General features: G+C 34.1%; 1 protein-coding gene across 1 annotated transcript; it reads right to left on the bottom strand.

Annotated features, from left to right (window-relative positions):
* Nucleotides 1–2,513: 2,513 nt before the first annotated feature.
* LOC120636367 (probable cytochrome P450 305a1) lies at nucleotides 2,514–22,887 on the bottom strand. Its single transcript, XM_039907820.1, has 8 exons — nucleotides 22,806–22,887; nucleotides 17,564–17,818; nucleotides 14,933–15,151; nucleotides 13,192–13,373; nucleotides 11,493–11,589; nucleotides 9,886–10,063; nucleotides 5,754–6,013; nucleotides 2,514–3,054 (listed from the first exon to the last, which is right to left on the bottom strand). The coding sequence occupies exons 1-8, from the start codon at nucleotides 22,885–22,887 to the stop codon at nucleotides 2,879–2,881; spliced, it is 1,449 nt and encodes a 482-aa protein (XP_039763754.1). The 3' UTR covers nucleotides 2,514–2,878.
* Nucleotides 22,888–27,997: the final 5,110 nt, after the last annotated feature.

The raw sequence follows: 27,997 nt of genomic DNA, 5'->3' as shown, positions 1-27,997 counted from the left end.
ACACATTCGCAAGGCCCGCAACAAGGCTGCGTATGTGATGGGTCGTCTCTATCCGATGATTTGCCGCAAAAGCAAATTATCCCTCCGTCACAAGGTAACCTTGTATAAAACGTGCATACGTCCCATTATGACATACGCCAGCGTCGTATTCGCCCATCGCCCTCACAGCTCCTACAGGAGCTTTCAAGTCCTGCAGAACAAATTTATGCGTATGACCACGGACAGTCCGTGGTACATGCGCAACGTAGATCTCCACCGAGACCTCGATCTTCCCACCATAGCCCAGTACATGAAAACATTATCAAAGACCTACTTTGAAAATGCAGTCCGACACCCCAACCCCCTAGTGGTCGAGGCGTCCACTTATACCCCCGTCCCCGACGTCGAACCAAAGCGGCGACGTCCGAAGCATGTCCTTGACGACCCTGACGACAAAATAACTACCGACAACGTGTCCCAACAACACACACACACGCAACATTCACAGCGTCTTCGCCGGCGAAGACGAGGGCCCCGATTTCTGACGTCATCCGGACGTGGATCCTTACCACGGTCCCGGGGGCGTTCGGACTAAACAATGATTAGTCCAAAAGTCCACCAACAGTCAGATTAACGTCGAACCGAGCCGAGGTCCGAGTCCTCGCAGGAGGCACCCTCGGGTCGACGTCTCCCATACTCCCCCCGATGTCGTCGAGCCCTGGGGCTCTTCTCATGGCGAGCTTTCGCGCTCGCCCCACTCCCCCGGTGACGCCGTAGCAACCCCTTAGGTGGTTATCGGCAAGTGTCCTTCCGAAAAAGCAAAAAGCAAGCGACTTTGTGATCGACGTGTGGGTTTTGAAGGATGATTGTAATTCTAATTTGATTCTTAGATTCGTCGGATAACTTGTCTATTTTTGAAAGGGACTACGCAATCGTTGTTTTAGCGTGGTCCTAATAATACAATTATAGGTATGAATTATAGAATGGTCATTAAATTCACGTTCACCGTTTACGTATCTCAAGCATCGGAATAGGATAGGTATTTTTTCCAGTGTTCGCAATAATTCTCCTTGATGATCCGCTATTGGTCGTTCCGTAATGTTATATAGCCTTAATCCGATAAATAGGCAGTTCTTGAGATCGGCGAATTCAACCAAATAAGTCCAAAAGTTTTATAATAAGTATTATAGCTAATACTTCATTATTTATGTGGTTCGGTTAGTACTGATTTATTTCGTGTACGTATTTGTATGCCAATTTGGCTATATTACGGATTTTAGGGTTTCGAATGAGTGAATGAAATTACTATGCTTGAATAAATATTTTTTATTTTTATTGTTCATAACTTATCTATACTTATACTATATTAGATAAAATTTTATTTTTGATACCAAAATACCGATATAAGCCAACATAGATTATTACTAAATAGATTGACCTGTTGAACATATTAAAATATGCCGTCTAATAGAATTAATATCACTCAAAATAATACGTCATGGTCGCGGTTCCATACCTATGTCATATTATATCTTTAACAATTCGCCCAAATCATATGTAGCAAAAGAGAAAAATCTTTTGTTTTAAATATTTTAATAAGAATATGTTTGAAATATGCACTTAAAATTATCCAAAATAGTATAAGAACGAAAATTTAACAGAATATAGGAAATTACCAGGTTGGATTTAGAAATAAAGTTCGCGAGAGGCAATTTAAGCGCTAAGACAAGTTATGGATAGAAGATTGGACCTAGGATTAAAAACACATATAGCATTTATAGACAGAGATTTTAAGCGTTATACAAGGTTAACTGGAAATTAAGGATTATAACATTGAAAAATATTGGATTAGACTACAGAGAGAGAAACATTATAGTCAAATTGACTATAATGTTTCTGTCTCTGTATCAGACTGGGAGTAACACAAAGATGCTCATTATCACCTTCATTTTTTAACATTTATATAGAAACCGCAATCAAGAAAATTCTAGACACAAGAACAAAGTTAAAAGGTCAAAGATTGTTTTTTTCAGATTCGCTGACGATATTGCTGCCATATTAGGAAACAGTGGACACTTTGGAGAAAATGTCATTATTAGTAAAACTTAAGGTCCAATAAAAATAGTTTGATTATAATAGATGGTCACATAATTGAGAGAGTAAACAGTTTTAAATACGTAGGAAGTCCCAATACAGCTGATTCAAGATGCACACAAGATAAAATCCCGAATAGCAATAGCAAACTTCACTAGAAAAAAAATCACGTCTCTGGAACATAGATAGCATTATATGCATGCGAGACTGCTGAAAGAATTCTAAAAGTGGTGTTGGCACTAACTGAGTGGAGAGATTAAGTTAAACTGAGAAAATGGGAAATAAAGAAGTAGTAACTAGAGTCGGTAAAAATAGGAATATTATTAGAGCTATACATCAGAAGAGGCAAAAATAACAAAACTTTGAAATAAAGTGGACTGTAACAATATTAAGGTTACAAGTAAAAAGGGAAACTGTTATAGTATTTAGAAAAAATACTGTATGAGATCTTTGAGATGTTTCTCTTTAAGTTGTAAGTTTATATAAAACGTAAGGAGTACTGAAATGATAAAAAAGCTTGTATTTCTTCGTAGCTAAAAATATTAATTGACTGTGAGATGATCAAAACAACAAGCCCGGCTAGGTTTGTTTGGGTTCCTCATAGAACAGGGCGCGAATTGAAACCCTCCTAGCTTTAGATTGAAATTAACGAATTAAGTTATCACCACCAACTCATAAGCATGGTTATGTAGGTATATGTATCAACGCTTCATTACGCCTAAGTCTACATGAACATAAAGTTTTGAATTTGAATTGAAATAAATTTGACTTGAGTTATTGCCGGGTCGATGCGTTGGATCATTCCTTAAAGTCTCCTCACGAATTGCGCAGTAAAGTGGATCGGTTCCGCCAGTAGGCCTATTACTGGTTCCGCAGAAGGTGGTTTCCCGTTGCATACGATGTTGTACTTCTGGAGGATCCCCACAAGAATTATAAACACAAATGATTTGGCTAAGGGTTCGCCAGGACAGCGTCTGCGACCTGAAATGGAAAGAAAGAAAATAAATGGTTTGCTGTTTAGTTTTACAAACAGTATCCTATGTGTACAAATATTATTATTTATTTATACAGGCCCAATACATATATATTTATTTATATAGGCCCAATACAGGGGTCTCGGTATGTGAAAGGCTTCGGCCGTTATAGTCCACCTCGCCACGCTGGTAAAGTGCGGATTAGTGGACTTCAGACGAGCTTGAGAACATTGTAGAAAACTCTCAGGCATGCAGGTTTTCTGTTTATTATGATATAATTTAGAAAATACGTTACTTTTAAAGCATTTCATAAAATTAGACATCAGTTCATAAAATATTTTATCCAAATCTACGTATCTATCTCGTAAATAAGGGTTTGGCTCGAGGTTCGAGACAACAAAATTCGTATTTAGGTTAATACATAATTAGAAATAAATAAAGCACATATACAGAAATATATATATGGATAGAAGTATATATGTTTATATATATATATATTATGGGTCTCCAATTTTTTTGAAAATAAAATATAGCCTGTGTTACTCCGTTATAGTTTAGATTTATATGAATAGCTAGATAGCTTTATAGATAGAAATGGTTAATATCCGTGGAATACTTTCGGAGCCTGTTAGGTACAAACCAAAAAATAATTCTTTCCTATTTATAATGTTAGTTTAGGTGGGCTAATAAGACAGAGATGCGTTCGTACAACAGACCGGAAGCGTGAAATGTAGTAACCGACCGGGTTAAATTAGGACTGCTGGCGTTTTGATGAACGGATGCTTTAAAACTTCGGTGTTAGAAATAATCCTATAAATCATCATAATCACAACAACCCATTACAGAGCACGGGTAGCCTCCCACAATGAGAAAGGCTTAAGGCCGTAGTCCACCGCGCTGGCCCAGTGCGGATTGGTGGACTCCACACACATTTGAGAACATTATGTAGATCTCTCAAGATGTTTTTTTCACCGTTGAAGCGAGTGATATTTTAATAACTTAAAACCCACATAACTTGGAAAAGTCAGAGGTGCGTGTTAGGTTTCGAACTCGGCCACTGGAAAGTGACGTCGAGCTCCTACCTAATGCGCTATCGCCGCTTGTCCTATAAATAATATATTAAAACGCCAATGTGTATTTCTGTCTGTTTGTAGCCATCTACCGTATGTACTTTTGAACTGGTCTTAAGGAAATTTTGAATTTGCCGGTAGCTTTCTTTCTGGAAAGGGTCATAAGCACCAAAGGGACCTTTTCAAGCCCACGGGAAAACAGGAATTCTAAGAGGACGAAGTCGCAGGCATCCTTTTAATTACCCTGAGGTGCACATCATATATGTTGCGGTTTAAGAAATGTATTGTTTTCATAAGAAAAAATATTGACTTACATGAAAACATGATAAGAGTTTTGTTAAAATTGCGAGTCTTAAGTGCTTAGCAAAAAAGGAAAACTGAATTAAATATGCCAAAATAATCTTATAATAATGGCAGTGCAGCTATCCTTAAAAAGTATACATCAATATGAGGGTATTATGTAACAAAATCCCACTATCGCAAGGCATATCTACGTCATATAGTGCATATTACATAGACGTTGTATGTTATATATTATTACCATACGTATTCCTATTGGATAGAAGCAGGCGTTGCTTAGCGGAATTCCATGATATATTATGGAAATTAAGCTTAATTTGATATACTCCGCGAAAAGCAGGAGAATCTGTATGGTGTAATTTATAATTTCTTCAATCGCTCCAAAACCGGGAGCATCCTCAAGAGATGTTGAATTTACAATGAATATTTTTTAAGTACCCAACAATCATAAAAAATATCTGATTATAAATAAATATACTACGAACATACACACAACACTATCTAGCCCCAAAGTAAGAATAGCTTGTGTTATGGGTACCTACTAAGATTACACCTATAAATGCTTAGGTATAAAATTCAGATAAACACCCAGACATATTATCAAAATTAAGCTTAATTTGCTATACTCCGCGAAAAGCAGGAGAATCTGTGTGGTGTAATTTATAATTTCTTCAATCCTGGGTTTATTCACACCAAAGGTGTGGAGTAAAAGGATTGAAGAAATTATAAATTACACCAACCAGATTCTCCTGCTTTTCGCGGAGTATAGCAAATTAAGCTTAATTTTGATAATATATCATGGATTTCCGCAAAGTAACGCCTGCTTCTATACAATATACAAACACCCAGACGCTAAAAAAACATTCTTGTTCATCACACAAACATTTTCTAGTTGTGGGAATCGAACCGATTGCCTGCTGATTGTGACCTAATAACGTGTAAACCATGGAACTTATTTTTAGGTACTGCTGTAGATACGCGGTCCCGATATTTCTTTTAATTTCAACACAAATCAAAATTTTAACGCGGACGAAGCCGCGGGCAGCAGCTGGTGTATTATATGCATAGCATATTATTCTTCAATTTGTTAAAACTGACAAAAGTAGTATGGTATGGGGTGTATCTGTAACCTGATATGAAATCTAACCTATAATCATAAAGTATAAAATTTTAAGTTACTCCGTATATAAGTCTGTTTGTGTTTTTCTGGTAAATAAACAAATTCTATTCTATTCTATTCTATTAAATCAACTTTTATATCACTATAATGTAAACTAAGGACGGATGCAGTCATTTCTTTTAAAACAACCATTTTCATTTAACTTCTTCAACGTACCTAAGCCAAATGGATGAAAATTGGAAGTGATCCTCAGTGTCCCGTTTTCGTCAATAAACCTTTCTGGCTTGAACTTGTCCGGCTCGTCCCAGAAATTCGGATCTTTATGCAAGTCTCCTGTAGACACGAGGACAGTTGTTCCCATTGGTATTAAGTATCCATCCATTTCAACGTCGGTCAGTGCTCTCCTTCCTCCGAGGAACGGTGCTATAGTACAGCCTCTATGAACTTCGGCAAGGAAGGCACTTGTATAGATGAGTCTGAAAAAACATAAATTATTCTATTTATTATTTAAAGAAATATATACACCTTTTAGCCGCTGGAGGCACACAAACCCAATCGGTCGTACACCATTCATCCTTCAGCAATCGGAATTATGAGTAGGCAAGTATTTTTAAAGCTACATACGAAATATTATGTAAGAGTGAGGGTAGTTCTAAAAAATCATGATTGCTTTGCAAAAATGAAGTAATAAAATGTTTTAGTTGAAGTGACGATTTCTTTGAGTATCTCCGCAATAGTAATCAAACAATTGCGCTGGCTAAGCAGCAAAGTTTAATGCCATTTTCACTAACGTCAGGCAAGCCAATGCTTAAGTAAGTAAATAAATATAAATAAGAAAATATACTACGACAATACACACATCGCTATCTAGCCCCAAATTTAGTTTTATGGGTACTAAGATAGCTGTTGAATATTTTTATGACTATAATACACATAAATACTTATAATATACAGATAAACGCCCAGACACTGAAAAACAATCATGTTCATCACACAAACATTCGGCCGTCAAAAGTAATGCATAATCAAAGAAGAGTCATAGACATACATTTAGGCAACTCATATAACCCAACTTGTCTATGGTTCTTGCTACAAGATGTGGTATTTTGTGTTTGTATTATCATATTTTTCAATTTTCTTCATCATATCGACCCATTGCCGGTTCACTCACTACAGGGCACAGATTTCCTCCCACAACGAGAAGGGGTTACTCAGTTTTCTTATGGATAGGATATTAAAAAAAAACCGAATTAATATTTTTTCATCTGTCAAGTGTCACTTTAATAGTCCCCTAAACTTTTCGATCCGCTGAATCGGTGACGTAGAGACGGCGCCTAACAACATAGCCAAGACTTCGTGAAACGTTTTTTTTCTCTAGGAATCACCTAAATGACTAGGCATCCGATCAAGGCTGTTCCTGGGTTAAGTAAAAACGGGCATGAAGCCTTGTTCTGATAAGTATAATTTGGTATTGCTGAATTCATAAATGCGTATGTCAGCTTATTCGTTATCATGAAACGCATACACGTTCTCAGAGGTGTCGAGTATTGATGGACGACAGAGTTAATGTGGGCCGAGACGAAGCAGACGCGCACATACGTAAGTCCATCTTAGCTGTGGCCAAGTCTCGTATAGGACTTTTTTCAACCATGTCTTCGCTTAAACTTATTTTCTCACATACAATTACTTCGCAAAATCAATGTCGAAAAACGAAAATCAATAACTTTTCTTAAAGCTTCTTATTTAAAAGCTAGTTCGAAATTTAAACAAAACCGTTTGAAATAAGTGACCTCCTTGATTGTCACATTTCGGATTTAAAGAACGTTCCATTTTTAAATTACACGACAGTTACGAGTTAAGTATTTAATTCATTTGCCCGCTAAACCACGACAGAATTTTCAAACAACTTAAAAAATAGAAAAAAACAAAATAAAAATAACTAAAATAAAATTTTCCTTTGTAATATAAGCATGTTTTGAAATACTATCTCAGTTTTGAAAATGGGTATTAATATTTTAAAAAATCATACGGAATATGGGGGGGCTATTTTGAAATGTGCTGTCTGTTTTAATTCAGTACAATATTTTCTTGATTCAATTTCTAGTTAATAGAATTATGTTCAGCAAGGCTTAGCATGCTAGGCGCCCTTTGATGAATAATTTTTTTTTTTTTTTGTGTAAGCTCGCGTGATATCTTTTTGCCTCTGTAAAACGAAAGAAAAACAATACCTTCGATCCAATTTGTACGTTTATTTTTACTTAGAATTATACACTGATGGCACTAACATTACTTTTATTCCAAAGCCTTTTGCTACTTGAAATCTTAATTAAAGTGATTGTATAAAAACTCAAATTATATATTTTATATATGAGGCAAATTGCTACTAAGTCTATTTAAAATGATTTTAGAGTACTTGACTAGTATCAAAATACACATAATATGTGTGGTTAATGAAGTAATCGATTTGAAAGTGTAGTTAGATTACCCATTTCCTCAAAACATAACGAGAAATCTGTTTAAAGATAAGTTGTCGTTGTGCACATCGTGTCCTTTTTATGATATTTTTTAAATTTTTGCTAACAAGAAAATAAATAATTAAATAACATTTTATTTTCTTACGGAGCTGAAGCGGCGGGGTAACGTGAACCAAACGATAGCGCGATTCAAAAGTGTACAGCGCCATCTATGTAAGGAGTTGGCAACAGATTGGACCGATTGTTTATAGCTTTTTGTTAAAACTGCTTAGGAACTTTTTAGTTTTCCGAGACAAAATGTACCCCAAAGCTGTCCCAGGGTGGAAACAATTTCTATGCAAAATTTTACAAAGATAGGTTAAGCGGTCAAGCCATGCAATGATATTTTAAATCCCGTTGTGAACTTTTACGAGCAGCTTTTCCGGAGTAAATATTGTGCTGAGCTATGATCAAATTGACGTCAATGGGCCTGTGACAGTAACAAATAATGGCTAAAATATTGTATTTATCGAATGATATTCATATATTAAAAAATTAAAACGTATTTCTTTTTCAATATATAAAACTCTAAAATGTAGCGAACCGCCATGCTAGGAGAAACGAAGAATTTAAAATTATGACGTCACGTTTATTTAAACATAATTTTGTACCGCTTCGATTCGAAAATCTATGCGTATATCAAGAACAAGGACTTACTCAAGATGTAATTTGCCTATGAAGTCACGAGTGCGGCCGTGACTCCTTGACAGCGTTTACGAAAGAAGTGTTTTTTTTTAAATATAATTTGACAGACATTAACATATGATTGTGAAATGGTTTGACTTTGTGGATGTTTGTTACTTAGAAAGTACGACGAAGAAAATAAAATATAAATACCTATCAGATGATAATATAATAATATATCAGATGGCGCAGAACGACGTGTGCCGACGTTTTTGTCCGTCAGAAAGTACATATTGCGGAGGAATATAGAAATTGATGTAGTTTTAAAGGATTATAGATTTTTAGTTTTGTATTGGTACCACACATTTATTAATGAATAAATGAATGAATATACTTTTATTGCACACCACAAAAAGTACCTCAAAAAATAAAAGTATAAGAAAACAACGTACCTACTTATACAATTTGGCGGCCTTGTCGCCTTATAGCGATTTCTTCCAGGCAACCAATGGCGAAGAAAAAATATACAGAAAATAGTTTGGTGTTTCACATATACATATACCCATAAAATAAATATATCATTACTTAATAAATATAACATATAAAAAATATATTTAATTCAAAATAATATAATAAATAAAATATGAAATAAAATGAACAAAATATACTTGAGTGCTTGCCACATATTTTATCAACATGTTAGGTAATTACAGTCCTCAGAATTTTCGTGAACACAAGAATTATTCTCAGCAGTAACGTACTCCCTGAGGTCACATTGTCAGACAGTTACCGAAAGTGGCTTATCCAGGACATAAATAACAAATATTTGGATTAAAAAAACTTACGAAATCTACTCAACATTTGCATACTTTGTTTATACTTGGATATCCTAACTAATATTATAAATGCGAATAATTCTTTGATCGTTACGCTACGAATAAGCAACCGTACATCATGAAATTTTGCATATAGTTATCAGGGGTACAGAAGAGACTGACATAGAGTACATTTTACCCAAAAGAAACTCTGTAACCCGGTGAAAAAGTTGCAAGTACTTCTAAAGTAGGACAATCCGAATTGCATTAACGCCAGCGAAAATGAAAAGCTAGTTGTAAATGATGATAAAAAAATTTGACACGATTTTAACTACACAAATTGTGGTGACTTAGGATTAGATTATAGCAAATCGGGGTTCTGCTTAAAAACAATACCTGCCACTATCAGTCCAAGTTGGTGTATCATCGCCTAAAATCCGACTGATCTCCTCACATACTTTCGCCTGCACGTCTGGATGACGTAGGAGTAGAATGAAGGCAAAATCCAAAACACTGCTCCCAGTGTTAGATGCCGCGATCAGGATGTCAAGACAAACGCCTACTAGTTGAGCCTCTGAAAATATTTCAAAACTAATATAAAGTCATATACAAAATATATAAAGTTTAAAATTGTATGTAAAATTTCATGATATATCATGGATTTCCGCAAAGTAACGCCTGCTTCTATCCGATATCCAATAAACTTATAGAACATTAAAAAAGGCCGATAAAAACCTGGTTGGCTAAAATTCTATAAATCTACTAATATTATAAAGAGGAAAGGTTTTTTTTTTTTCCAAAATCGGGCCTAATGGCACACCGCATGTTTTTGAAGTAGTGTGTAGTTTTTGAAGTGGGGGGTGCCACTGAATAAGTTTCTAATAGGGCAACTCATAATTAGTAAATACCAGGTTTTATTGTAATCAGGCTATTATTGTCGAGCCAACAAATAAATCGAGAAGATATTGTAAAACATGGAAAAACAGAGTTCCGCTCTTACGGAATACGGCAGAAGACCAACTTAACAAATAAACTTTCACATTCCGTCCGCTCCGCTATTGCAATATCATAACTTTATTTTTGAAGACTAATGCGTACTAAAATATCAATTAAAAACTTACGCACGCACACACACACACACTGCGAGGAACATAAAATCATGTTTAAAGTGGAAATTCTATGACTTTAGTTTTATGGTGGTAGAACGCATTTAGTTGCGTGTTCACCATCTCTACTAAGTGGAAGGGATCAACAGTATAAGCCCGCCAAGTTATGCGTTAAAATTAGATAATTAGTTCTGAATCTTTGTGAAAATAATTCACAGGGTTTAGCAATATTGCAATTCCTGAAGCCATAGCATTAGCCAGTTACCGAATTCAGTTGCTCATCCAGCACATGAACAATAAATATTGGGATATCAAAAACTTCCGAAGTCCTTTTAACGTTGGTTTTCTTCGGATATCCTAACTAATAATATAAATACGAATCTGACTTACACTTCAACTCCTTTTTTACAGACACGTTGGGGAAGGGAACAGAAGATGACATAGGGAACCTTTCTCCCCAAAACACACAAAACACTACTAGAAACTACTCTGGTGGTAACATAATTTTTAGACAAGGTCAATCCGAAAAAATTGAGAAAATCCAATTAATTAGTATATACAAATTAGCAGCCTGTACCCAAGTGAGTGATAACGAATCAAGATATATTATATAAGACGGTGGACAGCGCTATTTTTGTAAGTCGAAGCTATTACAGAAAAAAACAATATCTAAAAAGTTGACGCATTTGTCGTATGTATGTATCGTAAAAGAGCTTTGAATATTAAATTTGCTGCCTTTTTAAAATTTTTTGATGATGGTGTTCCAAACTTAAAAAAATAAACGTAAAACGGAAGTTAGACAGCCAGGCTGTAGGTAAGCCAGCTAAAATATTCGAAACTCTTTTCCAGCAGAAGGACTGCGAGAAATGTATTGAATGCATGCTACCATAGACTCACCTGAGTACGTATCTTTATTGTTGTACATTTCCTTTAAGAATGAGTGTATATAGTCATTTCCTTCCACACTATTGTTTTTGTGTCTCCTGATAGTATCCTGGAAATCATTAATATGTAGCTGTTAAAATCAACAGCTGACACAGAGATTAGAAGTAATTTTGAAAACTTTTTTCAGAACGTTCCTATTTTGGTTACATTATCGTTATGCTCAGTGTTTATTATTAGAGAAACAGTTAATGAGTGCAACGTTTTATTTAATTTTAAACGTACATCTGCATCGAATATAAAATAAGAACACCAACCATTGCCCCTTTTTGGCCAAGCTTTTTTAATGATGAAATAGATAAATGTTGAGTATATGGTTACTCCCCTAAATTATACTAAACCAACTTTTTAATCCCTTTAAATAAAATAACTAATAATGCCCTGAGGATTAAGATCTTTTAAAAAATACTTACGATACCTAAGATAGATTACAGAATCCCTTTGACGTTATTGTGATCCATCCAAAGCATTCGATTTGGTTGCACTTAACAACCTTGCTACTTTAACGAAGCCACTAGGTTATAAAAACGTGGCACTCAATTAAGGCATGTGTCAATTATTATGAACACGCCTGGATTTACTTAAATCAATTGGTGTTACACAAGACTCAATTTTAGGCCCCTTTATAATATTTATAAATCCATTGACATTATACTGTTTGCAGGCGATATATTTCGCTTTTTTTAATACTGACAGAAGTAAAAATAATCATGGTGTTGTTAACCATGCTATTTCGTGTCTATGGTACTAGTTTAATAAAAAAAAAATGTTGAATATAAGATATAATAAAATGTATAAAAAATAGATAAAATAAATATAATGATAAATGGGAAATCACTAAAAATAGTAAATTCCACATACATCAGCTAGATTCGCTTAATACTCTCATAAAATAGAGGAAGGAATGTTAATTTAGCTTTCACTGTTTTATCTTGTAAATTCTTGATGTTTTGAAAGCTGAAAACACTGCCTTAAGAGCTGGTGAGAGAGACACTACCTACAGAAAAAATTAACGTTTCAAAGATACTAATAGAGCAAAGCCCATTTGAAATAATTTAGAATTCAAATTTATATCTAATAATAATAAAGCTGACTATTGTTTTTTAATGTGATACATCTATAGGCGGAGGGTAAGCTTGATTTTTGGCAAGGCGACGCATCGCCACGCTGTATAATAGAATATATGTACTATACGTTAATGAAAATACTTGATTTGTCACCTTTTTAAAGAAATTTTTGATTTAAAACATTTGGTATATGAAGAAAATAAATGTATATTCAATAAACAGTCATCATTTTCTCTCTTATTATGTCATATTTAGTTCCTGTCATAATCTGTACTTTTGTGCCTATTACTTGTACAAAATAATTTCGAGGTTTCACATATGCCAGGCGTCCTATGACGGCTCACAATTTTTTAAGTGAAACACAGGTTATCCTTATTCCTTACATACCGTAGTAAACATTCTGTATACATTATACAAACTACTACGTATGCGTTGCGGTGCGTCGCCAAGGCGTTTATCGCCACGCCAACTATCAGGTTTACCCTCGCCTATACATATTTCACATTAAAAAAAAACCTCATACGCGATGAGGATTAGCTTAGCCTAGCACACCCCAAAGAGGATTTTATGAGATTTAAATAACGTACCTGGATTATATCTAACATCGCCTTGTTCATATTCTTTATTATGTTATAACCTGTCCAGTTTGGGAAGATAAATCGCAGCCAAGGCCACTGGTCTAAATATCCGCCAGCCAGCGTGAATGCTTTCGACCTGGCACTCGTATAGTTCAAGAATTGTCTCAATTTATTCTCTTTTATGTCTTCACCTGTAAAATATAAAAAAAGATATATGAATGCAAATGAATAAGCAGAGTTCATGATTGTATAACACGGAAGAGTTGTGGTGAAAACTTTATTTTAGTTATACTTTTACAAAATTAATAAACAAAATATTAAAAAAAACAAAAAAAATATTGATAAAATAAAAAATTAAAATTATCGCCCAAGACCGGTGCACCACTAACTTTTCAAAGTTAATTGCGTTTTATAAACTTAAAATGCATATAAAATTTTCGGCACCGACAGGATGTGAAAATTCCTCCATGTGTGGGTAAATACACTAATAAAAATTATAAAATTAAGTGATATTTTAATCTAAGCATTTAAAATACTATTTGCTTTACGTGAAGAAAAACATTGTTGTGAACTTGATTTAAAGCCCTAACTTTAAGCTTCTTATATTTGCGATACTAATTGATAAAAACAAGCGGTGATAGCCCAGTGAGAAAAACTTCGACTTCACTTCGGGGGGGGCGAGCTCGAATCCCAGCTCGCACCGTTAACTTTTTTAAGTTATATGCGTTTTAAGCAATTAAAAATATCACTTGCTTCAACGGTGAAGGAAAACATCGGGAGGAAACCTGCATCCCTGAGAGTTCTACATAATGTTCCCAAAGGTGTGTGGAGTCCACCAATCCGCACTGGTCCAGCGTGATGGACGGCTTTAGCCCCTTCCCATTGTGAGAGGAGTGGCCTGAAGTGGGCCGGTATGATGAATTGATAAGAAAAGACGCGGCGCAGTCTTTGGGCACTGTCGATTGAAGTAAAACCAAAATCTATGTACACATATTAGACCGTATACATACATATAGCTCATGGAAAACTTTCGGCGACAATGACGCGTGCTTCACACATTTTGTTCACCCAAAAAGTGCCTCGATACGCCTGTATGATAAAGAAGTTTTTGGGTCTTTTCTTATCAATTCATCATATCAACCTATATTTTTAATATTTTTCGAATTCGGTCCCCCGGAAAGGGCGCTGAAGCCCTAACCTAGGCTATAACCAATTTTAGATTATATGTTTTTTTTTTTTTTTTAAATTTGATCTGAATCTAATCTCTCAATTTTGTATAAGGGTCCCCGAAATAAAATGATTTTATTTTTTTACTAGCTTCTGTCCATGACTTCGTCGACTGCGTGGACTTCAGAATTGTTTCTTAAGCTTTGTTCGTTAACAATTTTTAATCCTACCACGGGAACTATTTTAGAGATTGGTATAGAGAGTAGATATCCTTTTCCATAGCATAGGAAATTTCAAAGCTGTCTTCCCGCGGTTTACCTTGTAAACAATTTTCATTTTTCTCTCGGGAACTACTTAAGGAGTCGAGATAAAAAGTAGCCTAAGTTCATTCAATGGCTACATGCATGTCAAATTTCATCCAAATCTGTTCAGCCGTTATCTTGTGATTCCGTAACAAACATCCACACTTTCACATTTATAATTTTATTATTTTATTATTACAATATTTGATGGTTATATGTGCGTATGAAGAACTTATTTGTGTAAGCGTTGAGATCGGGAAATGAGTTTGAATATTTCATACCTGCTACATATTTCCACACGATGTTTATTAGTGCCATCGCTATGGGAGTTCTAATACTGATTGCATTGCCATTGCTTTGGTCCAGAATGTTCAATAAATTGCTCAGTTGTCCATGAATGTCTTGCTCCATTGATTGCTTTCCAAAGCCACCTAGCCGCAAGTGTTTCAATGCAAAAGGTCTATGCTCTCGCCAGAGAGGACCATCCACGAATGTTATCCCTGTAATTTTCAAGAAAAAACATAGTGAACATTTGGTACCTAGAAGATAAATTTAAATTCAAAATTCATTTCTTTCAAGTCTGCCTAATATAAGCACATTTGAAACGTCAAGTCTGTCTGTGTATAGTGACTCTCCCGCGGGTCGGAAGGCAGATTCTACCGAGAAGAAAATGGCAAGAAACTGAGCAGTTGCTCTATATTTAAAAAAAAAAAATTGTCACTAAAGAATCGATTCTGTTATACAGCTCTGACGACCTCCCTGGCGCAACGGTGCGCGCTGTGAATTTGGGTTCGATTCCCAGCAGAGGCAATTTGAGAATTCTGATTGAGGTCTGGTGCGAGGCTTGAAAGACATGCCGCTAAGCGATTTAGTGTTCGGTGCGTTGTCGCGTAAAAACCGATTAGCGATATGACTACCACACTCCCTAACGGGCTAGGCCGCTACCATCTTAGACTGCATCATCACCTACCACCAGGTGAGATTGCAGGCAAGGGCTGACTTTTAGGGGGGAAAAAAGACTAAAAAGCAAGAAATAATTATTTTCTGCAACATTTTTAAGTCGGTGCCAAGTAAAATGTAGACAATTACTATGCTTTGTATTCCTTTTTATAAAATAGTAGGGGAAAACCAGTAATTTTCTACATTTTACACCTACTTAAAAATGTTATTGTAATATGTTATTTATTTCTTGCTTTTATACCAAAGACAGTTACTTTTAATAAAAAAAAAATATATTTTTAGTGGGTAGGTTTGCAATCATATCCTAGGTACAACGCCTGAATATCAACTGCTCATAACCTTCTACATAGTACTACATGTTGCTTTTCCCGAAGCCGGGGCGTTAATACTTGAGGAATTCGCCCGGTTGCTGACTTAAAAAAGGTTACATTTTTTTTGTATAAATCTACCTTGAATACTGTGTGCTACAACTAGCTTCTAGTCGCGAAAAAAAAATGCAACTACTACTAGCTACACTGAAAACATTTGCATAAACCATCACGGTAGATCTGATTGTTTCAAGAATTCCGCCGTCTGTCTCTGAAACTCTTCATCAGATCTATACAAAATATAAATAGGACCTAAAAAATAAACATCCGAATTGATAATCTGCTCATTTATGTGGGAAACAAAATAAATAACAGTTTAAAAAACTGTAACCTCAATCTAAAACTCATTCAATAATAACAAATTGATAAGATTATCTATTATATTATTTTAGATAAGTTCCTTAAACTTTTCCACGATCTCACAAAAAAAAAAAATCTAGACTTGGTTGCAATGGAAAAATCTTAAACCTTTGCGGTTTTAATACGTTTATAATTAATAAACAAATTACGGAGCTCAGACTTAGAAGAAGAATAAAATAAACCCGAAGGGTGAGGTAGATGTCCACCAAGATTCAGAATTCTGCGTTGCAGCTTAAAGCTGTAAGAATCATCATAAGACTCGGATTTGAATAAAATTTGCATTCCATTCAGCATTCTATTTCTGAGCTTAGTTTGTGATTTAGTTGATAAGATGAAAACTAGATGGCGCTGGCATAATCTTACATCGCGCTATCGTTTTGTTCACCAGGGAATACATATCTGCTGGGTAAATTTATTTATTAAGAAGAAAGATGATAATGAATATTTATTAATTGTTTGTCACTATTAACCAAAGTGTAAATTTTGAAGTGGTTTCACCACGATTATTGAGATTGTATCCTTATCCACTCTTAGAATTCCATGCTATAACATTGAGCTTTATTTGCTATATTTCGTGAAGAGCAGGAGAAATCCGTATGGTGTAGTGTAATTTATAATTTCTTCAATCTTATTTTTTATAATAAATAATATAATACGATAATACACAGATCGCTATCTAGCCCCAAAGTAAGCATAGCTTGTGTTATGGCTAAGATGACTGATGCATATTTTTATGAATAATATATATAAATACTTATAATATACAGATAAACACCCAGACACTGAAATACATGACATTTCTACAACTGAACATTTTCCAGTTGTCAAATCGAATCCACAACCATGGATTCAGAAAGCAGGGTCGCTACCCACTGCACCAATCGGCCGTTAATTTTTATACCCCACACCAAAAGTGTACACTCCTTGCATGTTTTGCTCCGACAGAACTAACTAACTCAAAAAAAACAATAAAATTACACCGTACAGATTCTCTTGCTTTTCATAGAGTATAGCAAATTAAATTAATCAATGTAGTGCTATCTTTTTTTACATATGCACTATAAAAGGGAAGGCACTAACACTCACACACACTTACACCTGCCAATTTAGTTCAGACAAGTGTGTCAAACAGTTAGCACTTGGCACCATTGTCGACTAATGAAAATTAAAACCACAAATTAAAACAAATACACAGCTAAAATCACCGAGATTTTGAGAACTTACCGACTCGTTTTCCAAAAGACCTTAGCCTCAAAAAGAAGCTGTCAGGTCGACCGTCAAATTCCTTTTCTGTTATAACTTGGCGTATGTTCTTCTCTCCGTAGACTGCTACAACCAATTTATTACCGAGCTTCAAACCGAGGACGTTTGTCGAGAATTCTTTCGACATCTCTGAGAGAACCTTCCATTGAGAGCCATATGTGTCCATCCTTCTGTTTATGACGCCAAAGCTACCGAAAACTGGATACCATTTTGGACCTGGAACGTAAGAACAATCATGAAAGCTTTATTTGAATTTTAATATTAGTAACATAGCAATGAGTAGAAATAGTCAAATAGTGGCCTGATGAAGCTGTCTGCGGGACGTTGTTAGAATTCTGCCCTTACTCGCTTCCTCAATCAAAATATTTAATCGTTTATATTAGGCCTGATTTAAAACTGTCGCAACGCTGTCTATACGTTAGAACCCAACTCTGATCGCGCGATATTTTTGAATGCATTTAAAAATAAAATGAATATTCTTTCTATAACTATTACAAAAGTAAAATTTATAACAAAAAAAAAGTATTCTCTTTTCGTATTTGTTGTAAACATTGAACTGAACTGTTTTATCGTTTCTTAATACTATAAGCATAAATAGATAGACGCTGGAGTGCGAAGAAGCGGGAATGGCGACTCCGCCGCAGGAAAGTAGCGTTGGTAGACCCCAACTAAGGGACAGGTAACGAAAAAAGAGTCCCAATGAATAGCTCTGGACACCGGCGGCAGAAGACCATGTAATTTGTTTTATTTCATCCCTTGTTTACCTATAAGTAGCTAAATTTTTTTTGTTGGTGGACCAAATCTTTGAACTAATATTTGTATTTTATAATTAATTTGAGCAAACTGACCTGAATGTACTTGACCGAATTAATGAAATGATATATCCCTATCCCTTCCCTACTTAATATTATAAATGTGAATGTGTTTGTTTGTTACGCTTTCACGCAAAAAATACTTAACCGATCCTCATGAAACTTTGTACACATATTTTTGAAAGTGTTAGAAGCAATATAGGATACTTTTTATTCCGACATTAAGCTCGGTTCCTTTAGAAGAGGGGATGAAAGTGTTTGACTATAACTCCAATACCATAACTCCGACAAATTATAACCAATTTAAATAAATATTTTTTTACTATAGAGGTTATAATAGAACTACAACTAAATTTAATGCTACATCAAAAAACAAAATCAAGCGCAGACGAAGTCGCGGGCAACAGCTAGTATAATATATTATTTCATTTATTTGGTAATTTGGAGAAAAATATGTCGCAGAATTTCCCGAACGCTATCCATCCGAGTTACATTCAGCGGTGCACCTCTTTCTCGAAATTAGACCTACACAACTGGATCGTGTGTCCTAGGTATATGTATCAAATAGATCCTGCAAGCAAGATGCTTCAAAAATTATAACCATATAAACAACTTCCAAAGAGGAATGGTTGGAAAAGTTTGAATTTTGGCCCCGAGCACAGAACACCTGCTTGGGGGAAGATTTTCCTATTAGTACGGTCGAGCACATTACCTTAGCTCCCGTACCCAAGCGGTTTAAGACCTATAATCGAGATATGCTTAGCAATGGACGTTTTAGATGATGATATTAAATAGCAGATGAAATAGCAACTCTAAGAGCAAAGACAAATCCCTAGCAATAAGACCAATAATTTACTAAAAACAATAGGTACTTGTGTGTGAGCCAGTGTCTGGTTTGAAGTATAGAATTTGCGACGCATTCTAAAATTTATCTAATATTATAATTTACTGATCTGTCATCATCATATCACCCCATTACAGGCCACGGGATACCTCCCACAATGAGATGTCCACCACGCTGGCCCATTGCAGATTGGTGGTCTCCACACACTTTTGAAAACATTACGGAGAACTTTTCCGGCAAGGAAGCTTCGTCAAAATGTTTTCCTTACCCGTTGAAGCATGTTATATTTGAATTTCTTAAAACGCACAAAACTTAGAATATAGGTGCGTTCTGTTATTCCGAAAATGAAGCTGAAGTCCTAACCCTTAGACTATCACCGATTCTGTAATAACCAGTTATTATTAATAATTGATAATACAGGTCACTAAACCAAGATTGATCAGCTATTACAGAGCCATTCATGTTTAAAGGTCCTCAAAAATAAAAGGTACTCAAACAGGAAAATAAAATAGTTGCGCAGGGCGAGGCGGTTTTGAACTTTGCAAGCTCTCTGCATCATCATCCGTCATAACTGTATAAGTACTTATGTCATCTAGCCTCGAACCTCGCGTAAGCGCATAAGGTTAACTAAGAAATAATAATTAATTTAAGCCTTAATTAACCTTAACTCTCCCACTTAAGTAAATGAAAAGTTGATTTTAATAAATTTTCAGCAAATTTACACCGGTGACTACTGTTAAATCGACATTTTAATTGAAATTGAAAAGTCTATTTTTTGGCATACCCCTAGGATTCCCCAAACCGGAATCTTAAAACTTTAAAACGTCATTGTGAAGTCAACATCTCCTGAGGATGCTCTGGTGTCGGAGCGAAACGTGCGTAGAGGGTACATTGCCTAAGATTTGTTTGGCGTGGAGTATAAGGATTGAAGAAATTATAAATTACACCATACAGATTCTCCTGCTGTTCGCGAAGTATAGCAAATTCGGAGTAGATTAATCAGAAAAGGCTTAGTTAAATATTTAGATTATTGCTAATCACATAAATCATCTCCTGCGCAATATGAGACTTTTGAAGCTCTTGCAAACAGGGGTTTTTTTTTGGAAAAATCGATGGTACACCATCGCCTATAAAGGAAACACTTCGCAAGACTTTCAAAGAACGTACCCATTGACATCTTGGAGATGTCTCTTAAAATGTTCAAAGTTTGTATTAAATGTAAGCTTATAGAAAAATCCTATTATAATCGATAAAAAAGCTTGGGTGTGAATTGTTCTAAACAGGTTGATCTTCTAATGATTTTAAATGTCAATGAGAGATGGTTATAACATAAAAAACACCCGGCTAAGTTTGCTGTGGGCTTCTTCTTAAACCAGGACGCGTTCGGAACCCTCGTAGCTTTACTTTTAAGTTTACGAATATGGTTATTGCCATCATCTCACTACCGTGTAATTCTCGTGTAATGTACGCATCAAAGTGACTTTGACTTTGACTTTATCATCAAGTCCTTCAGACTGGAACGCAGCAATACTGCTTGGCGGCAGAAATAATGTCATGTCATGTCACATGTCAGTAGTACTTCCTCGGACGAGCTCTTTTTAAAGCTCACTACTACTAAAAACTACTACTAAAATAGACTCGAAAATGATTTACAACATCTATATAAATGTCGAAATGATTTACAACGTTTATATAAGTGTAAACCTTAAATCAGTTAAGGTTTATGCCAGGATTGAAAAGATATCCGGATACGTCACTTCTTTTTAATTCTAAGTTGTAGATAAAGGAATTTGTTGCCGTCAAAAAGTCCGACGTTTCCAAGACACCTTCTAAAATAAAATATTTGTACAAAAAAAAACATTGTAATAACTCTCCTGGGATTAATTGATTTATTACTATGTTTTAAATTAAATTGAAGATATCGTACCAAACCGTATCACCATCGATTTTATGACTGCCAATGATCAGTTGTTTTCAAACATAGAACACCCTAGAGTTCTTAATTTGAAAACAACTCTTCATTTGCATTATAATCTCACTAAGCAGAATTAGTGAAACACTAATTAAATTTCATTAAAACGACTGTGCTTTCACAAAAACATAAAAGATACGTAAAATAGCAGCTTAACAAATGTTTTTTAATGAGGGATTAATATTAACGACACTTAGAAATATCTGAAGTACCTACTTAAGTAGGTATTTAAATTTTATCTCTCAAAGATGAACCCATCTTAATTAAAGTAAGTAGCCTAACAAATACTACTTTTTATGAGGGATTAAAATACCTAATGATACTTGGAGATATTCGAGGAAGATTCCGATGTCTTTTTTTAATTTAAAAAAAAAACGTGTGTCTACTTATGCACACGCGATAGACGTTATACTTCTTTGGCGTAAAAATCTTTTCAAAAAATTTTATCTTTCGACTTATTCTGCGTTCGTAGAAAAAACTACTCTAACAATAGAAAAAGGTATTTAATACACTGAAAGATTTAATATAACGCATTATTAAAAACGAAGTTTCATCATTAAATTTGAGATTTTTGAGCCCGCAGACTTGGACAATTCAGTGTTCAGTGTCAAACCGTTTATTGAAATACAAAATGGTTGACTATAGCTAACTTCATGTAGGGTGTCGGTTTTTCGTGACGGTGTGCGCGCGCATCGTAAAAATTTACTCTCATAATTTTTTCCTAACGCGCCAAATGTTAAATCGTTAATTATGATTATCATGATAAACCTGGGCGCACTCTATCATAGAAGAGAGTTGAGATCATAGTGAGGTCATGACCCCATAATATTATTGGGGTTTCTTCACTACAACAAAAAACATATTTGGTACAAATCAAAGGAAGTATTTGTAACAAATGTCCATGGAATTTGGTATAAAATTTAATAATTTAAGTATGGTATAAAATTTAATTTAAGTATGAAGAGGTAAAAAGTTTTTTTAAGAAATCGTATGGGATAGATCCTATACGATTTCTATACTTTAATTATAACGGATTGATGTGATATTTGCATTACAATGGCTTATGGTTTGAAGGGTGAGTTTTAGATATTCTATTGTTAATACCGGGGAAAGTAGCTGCAATAATTCAGAAACACGCTTTAATCGATTTGATGTAATAACTAAGTTAAAAAAAAATTTTTAGATGGGAATTAATAAAAAATTAAATAATTTCACTGACAAAAAAAGTTATCAATCATTCATTCGATTGGTAGGTATTGTAAAAGAAGAGTAGGTAATTATGAAAATATCTTTCGATGAACTCCACACTTTTTTTAACAATGATATTAATTTTCTCGATAGCAATTATAATGATTTTTTCTTTACTTTATTAATAATATTTTTGGTTTATTTAACATTAGAGCTTGTTTTATATTCTTTTAAACGATTGTTTTTTAGGTATAAGAAGACTGCACTTTCAGAAAAAGAAAGTTTTATGTATATACGAAAAAATAGCACCCGAAATTTATAGATTTAGACATAATCGGCAACCGAAATTTTACACCATAAATACTAATATTTTGAAAATTCGCTCACCTGGCGGATATCTTTTCGGCTTGACTGTGCTGAGGATATAATATATCACCAATATCACAATAACTAACAAAAAAGCCAACATCGAGAAATATTTTAAACAACGAGACTGGAAATATTTTGAAAGCCAACAGTCTTGTCGAGACGTAAACGATAAACTGACCAACGTTATGTAAATACGCCGTGATACCAACAAATTTATAGTTTATCCCTACATGTTTATCTTGGTTAAATCTCTAAGCCTCTTATCATTAGACTTAGAAGAGATGTAATTGTGTCTGTGTGTATGTATATTAATAAAACTGAATAGTTTGTTTTAAGTACTGTCTGTTTGTATACTCAAGGTCTATTGTAGCAGCGTGGTTGATCAAGGCTATGAATCCCATTCTGCTAAGAGAGTGAAGACCTATGCCAGTGACTGAACCATAGACAAAATGAGTCTTCCTTTATTTAAGAGAAAATTGCACGAGAAGCAATTATTTCATTGCTTTTACTCAATTAATGAGTTTTATGATTTTAGTTTTATTCTTTCGATAAATTTTGTTTATATCTCTCATCAACAATATTATCCTTAATATACTATTTCTTAAAGCATTTTTTTTCATTTGATTTAAACTACTCGTAAATTTGAAATAACTGTTTATTTTCTTTTTATTTGATTTTTTTTAGCTATTGATATTTTAATTTATATGTATTTTGTATTCTGGTTATTGTTATAATGTTTTTCTAAGTTTTATTATTTTCATTATGTTTCTTTGTAAGTTATTCCATAACCATATGTTAACCATATTCTAAATTTTTTTGATATAATATTATGCATCTATCAAACTCCCTCAATTGAATCTCCAAATCTACAATCTCTCCAATCTAATCCAGGCTACAAGTTTTGTAAACTTGTCTAGCTCTGTCTATGTCTTCTGCTTCAAGTTCTTCTTAGAGTGAATCCTCTTCATAATGAATCCATAGATGAATGTATCTCCTCCAAAACTGTTTATCTTTTGTTGGTGGCACATTTGCTATAGCCCTCTCATAAGTGTCTCAAAAAGAATTTTAATATTCTTAACGTTGCACACCAAACTAATGATAATACACTATTTCAATAATAACAAAAAAACATATTATTATTATTGTAAAAATTACTCCATAATTTTGTCGATTACCCTAACAGTATACTTGTTCTTTAAACTCATAAAATAATTACTCATATACTAATATAAACCTTCCCCTTTTTCTTTTCTTTTTTAAAATCTCGCCAAATATTCTCAAACGCCCGATGTCGCTTCCCGCGCCATCTTTTTCTCCTATATTCTTTCTTTTTTTTTTCCCCGCGTCACTTTAGTCGCCAGTCCTTCCAACTTTCGTGGCATCGTCGTCATGTCAAATATTAATACTCCAAATCCATGACGGTTTTTATCAAAAGGATTCATGACTATGGTCTTTTATAATTTCTAGATTCATTTTATTGATTTGCATATCATCTCGTACGCATAATCTAGCTTAGAATGGCATTTTTCTTTGACGAATTTCAAATAACCTTACATTATTATTAAGATATTCGATTTTTTTTAACCCTATCTTAGGAAGTAAGTTAGCATTCAGCTCCACTCATGATATCAATTAAATGCAGTAGCGTGCACAGGGTTTTTGACCAGGGTAGGCATAAAGAAGGAAGATGCCATAAAATGAAAAAAATCCTTCGCATTTATGAGTTTTACATAAATGTTAGGGTAGGCAGAGCTTTTGTGCATGTACGAAGTACACGCCACGGATTAAATGTGATACTAATCTTTAAATCCCACCAATCCGTGTTTGAGTAGCACGAATGGTGCGAACTCTAATCCCCTCCTCTTTAGGAGTAGGTAGAGGCTAGGACAAAATAAGTTATAATTTAGGCTTCACAGAGCAAAATACAAAAAAAAAAGTAGGTTACAGTTTTTTTTTATAAACACGCGTGTCTTGTTGTGACGGCAAATCTGAATACAGTTTTCGCCACCCCTCCTCTTCCCACTGCTATCCTACGGGGCAACTACGGGATCAAAACGGTGAACGGATAACTGCGTCCTTTATACCATCTGGTGATTATAGGCTAGCCCTTCCGTGGGTAGACGCCTTTAGTCCAGTAGTGGGCTGTAATAGACTATGATGATAAACATGTAGGTAAATAGGTTGCGTTTATATTTCTCTCAAAAATACCACTGTTTTCACAGTTAACTCGAAACTTAAAACTCGTTATCCGCACTTTTGTAGGTTTTACATGTGAAACAACACAAATGAATCTATCACGGCGAGCAACCACGTGTTTTCCACTTAGTTCTAATACATTAAAAATCAATTAAATAACATTTATCTCTTGGTTTCCTGTATCGAACCACATACCCAAGATCGCATCTATGATGGAATTAGCAAAAATACTTTCGAGTTTGTTTATTTTTAACAAAATTTTCTAAATTTTTTATTTAAATTGTTTAGTTATATGGGACTGAGCTTTTATATTGCCTTTTTATATTCCGGGTGATCACTCTAAATGGCATTTGAGAGATCATAAGTACCTGAGACTGGGTACTTATTCTGGAGAATTTTCCTAATAATTGTATAGATAGTTAGACCAATGCATACGTTTAAAGAATTTGTTAAAACACGTTTATTACAGCGAGTTTATTAATTTGACGATTCATTAATTTGTTAATTAAGGTTGATGAGAAGCCGCCTGCTCCACTTCATCCCACAACATAGAATCATCATCATCATATCAATCGTTACCTCACTACAGGGCACAGGTCTCCCCCCATAATTTTAAGGCGTTAGGGCCATAGTCCACCACGCTGGCCCACACCTTTAAGAAAATTGTGGAGAACTCTCTGGCATGCAAGTCGCCTCGCGATGTTTTTCTTCTCCGTTGATTTAAGTGATCTTTTATTGTTAAGTGAGAATAATGTTCATGTTGAATGGTTAAATGTTGGAAAAGAGCAACTGCTGAGTTTTGCTAGCTTCTTAACAGTAAAATTTGCTTCCCAATCACTACAAACCTACTTTACTTTGAATTTTATGTTTGTTACATTGCCTTTCAGTCATACAGCATCAGAGCGAGCATAACGTGTTTTAAAAAATAGGTACATTGTATTAAATAATCCTACGTTACATCTCTTTGGGCGAGCAAAATAAAAATGTTGAATTTAACTTGAGGTGTAATTCTAATTTTCATGTCTTTGACTTTCTTACCATATTATAAAAGGGTATAAATATAATACTATTAGAGGGTCTTCAAATCCTTGTTTCTTGTAACTTTTGTCTTAAAATCTCGTATAAACTGATATCTACATAGAACCACCTTAAAAAATTATATTAAATAAATCCCGATTCTTATCTTTGCATTCCCCTAGTCAAGCCCTTTCATTTCATACAAATACACAGTGTGTGTACCTGTGCATGTTTGTGTGTCAATACTTTCATTTTTTCCGAACAGATCAACCCATAATGAATTATTTTTTTTTTTTTTTTGGGAAGAAATATATATATTTTTCACTACTCCTTGGATATGGATACGTAATGATAAAAGATTGACTTGTAGGTACCTTGCATACAAGGACAACATTTTAAAAAAGGTCAAGGTCGCATATTATGAATAAGCTAACGTTCAGACCTAGAATCGCTACATCAAATCAGATCCGCTCCATTGTGTAGAATAGTTGTTACCTACATCAAATTGGTTGGAAGTGCTGGCTTGGATATTTATCGACACTCTGCCCCGTGTTTCAAAAATGAAGTCAAAAAACTTTTAAAAGTACGGCATGATTTTTTTATTTTTTTTAGTTATTTTTTTTCTTTGTTATGTAAGTACCTATTTTAGGGTTTATTTTTTTTTTCTCTTTTTCATTTTAAATTTCTTTTGTTTAGTGGCTAAATATCTCAAATAAAATAACAAGTTGGCTTCCTAATAAATAAATAGATAAATTATTAATGAGAAATGTTGCAAAAACTGCAATAGATATCCTTTTTGAGAGCGTGTGAACATACGACTACTTTTTGAAGTTGACTCATTAGCGGACGAAGTCGCGCGGGTCCGCTAGTATAATAGTAAAATAATGTACACTATTTCGACATGGATTTTTAATTTTTAAATTTATATATAATTTCTATGTAGGGATTAGAATTACTAGAACTCTATACTAATATGCGTACTTAATGCTTTCGAAGCGATTAAAAAATGTTAATTTCGTTATAAACAAAAAATACATTGTTACGTTCGTAAATTAACGCATGAATTATAATTTATGCGTTAATTACTAAATTATATATCTTTCTTAGATAGACTATGTTTTTTTTGTTAAACATAACTAATTGCATAACTTTTAACTCCTTTAATTCATTTATACCTACATACAATTTTTTGGGAAAAAAAAATAAAGATATTATTACAGTAAAAAAGCAACACCGGATATTAATGTTGTAACAATTAAAAGCAAGAATCTAAATTTTTTTTAAGCCAATACAAGTTAAGTATAATATAAAAAACGGGCAAGTGCGAGTCGGGCTCGCTCACTGAAGATTCCGTATACATTTGTAGGTACATAGAGTCTCGCAATTTTTTCAAAGCTTTTTGTGAAATTTCTAAAACCATTAAAATATAGATATTATTACAAATGTTTAGTTTTAAGATTGTTCCCTCGATGAAAGACAAATAAACCTCGACAGAACGCCACCCGCCCACTTTAAAAACAAATATGTTACCCTGTGTAGGCAGGGGAAAATATTAAAATTAAATAGGTATTATTCATTTTTTCTTTTATATTGCTGTTTCAATTATTGTGGTCAATAAAAACTGTATCCGTTTCAGTTTCAGATAATTAATAGATTTAAAGTACGACCTATTCCTATTATTGTTGTTGTTTCATAGCTAAAAGGCTATGTCTGTCAAACAACAACCTACATACCAAACGGCAGAACTAAGAAAGTTTAGTTTAAAGATTATTTTTTAATTCTAGGTGCTAAAAGGGGATAAAAAATTGTTTGAAAGACTGTAATTTTCCAAGTAGTTGTACAATTTAAACCACACATTCGGTTTTTTTAACATTTATTAATATATTATTATTAATTTCCTAACATTACGTAATATCAAGGGATCGATTTTTTAATTTTTACAGGTTTTATTAAAAAACCTCGGTGTAATTAGGGTAAAACATTGAGTTTATTCCTTG

This window comes from Pararge aegeria, chromosome Z (assembly GCF_905163445.1).
Source record: "Pararge aegeria chromosome Z, ilParAegt1.1, whole genome shotgun sequence".
NCBI lineage: Eukaryota > Metazoa > Arthropoda > Insecta > Lepidoptera > Nymphalidae > Pararge > Pararge aegeria.
This window is presented reverse-complemented; position numbering and strand designations above follow the sequence as displayed.

Coding starts and splice junctions, on each gene's coding strand:
- LOC120636367 (XM_039907820.1), bottom strand. CDS start 22,887: ATGTTGGCTTTTTTGTTAGTTATTGTGATATTGGTGATATATTATATC. Junction 13,374..14,932: donor CGTGTGGAAATATGTAGCAG/GTATGAAATATT, acceptor TATATTTTACAG/GTGAAGACATAAAAGAGAAT. Junction 6,014..9,885: donor ACTTGGACTGATAGTGGCAG/GTATTGTTTTTA, acceptor ATGTTTTTTCAG/ACTCATCTATACAAGTGCCT.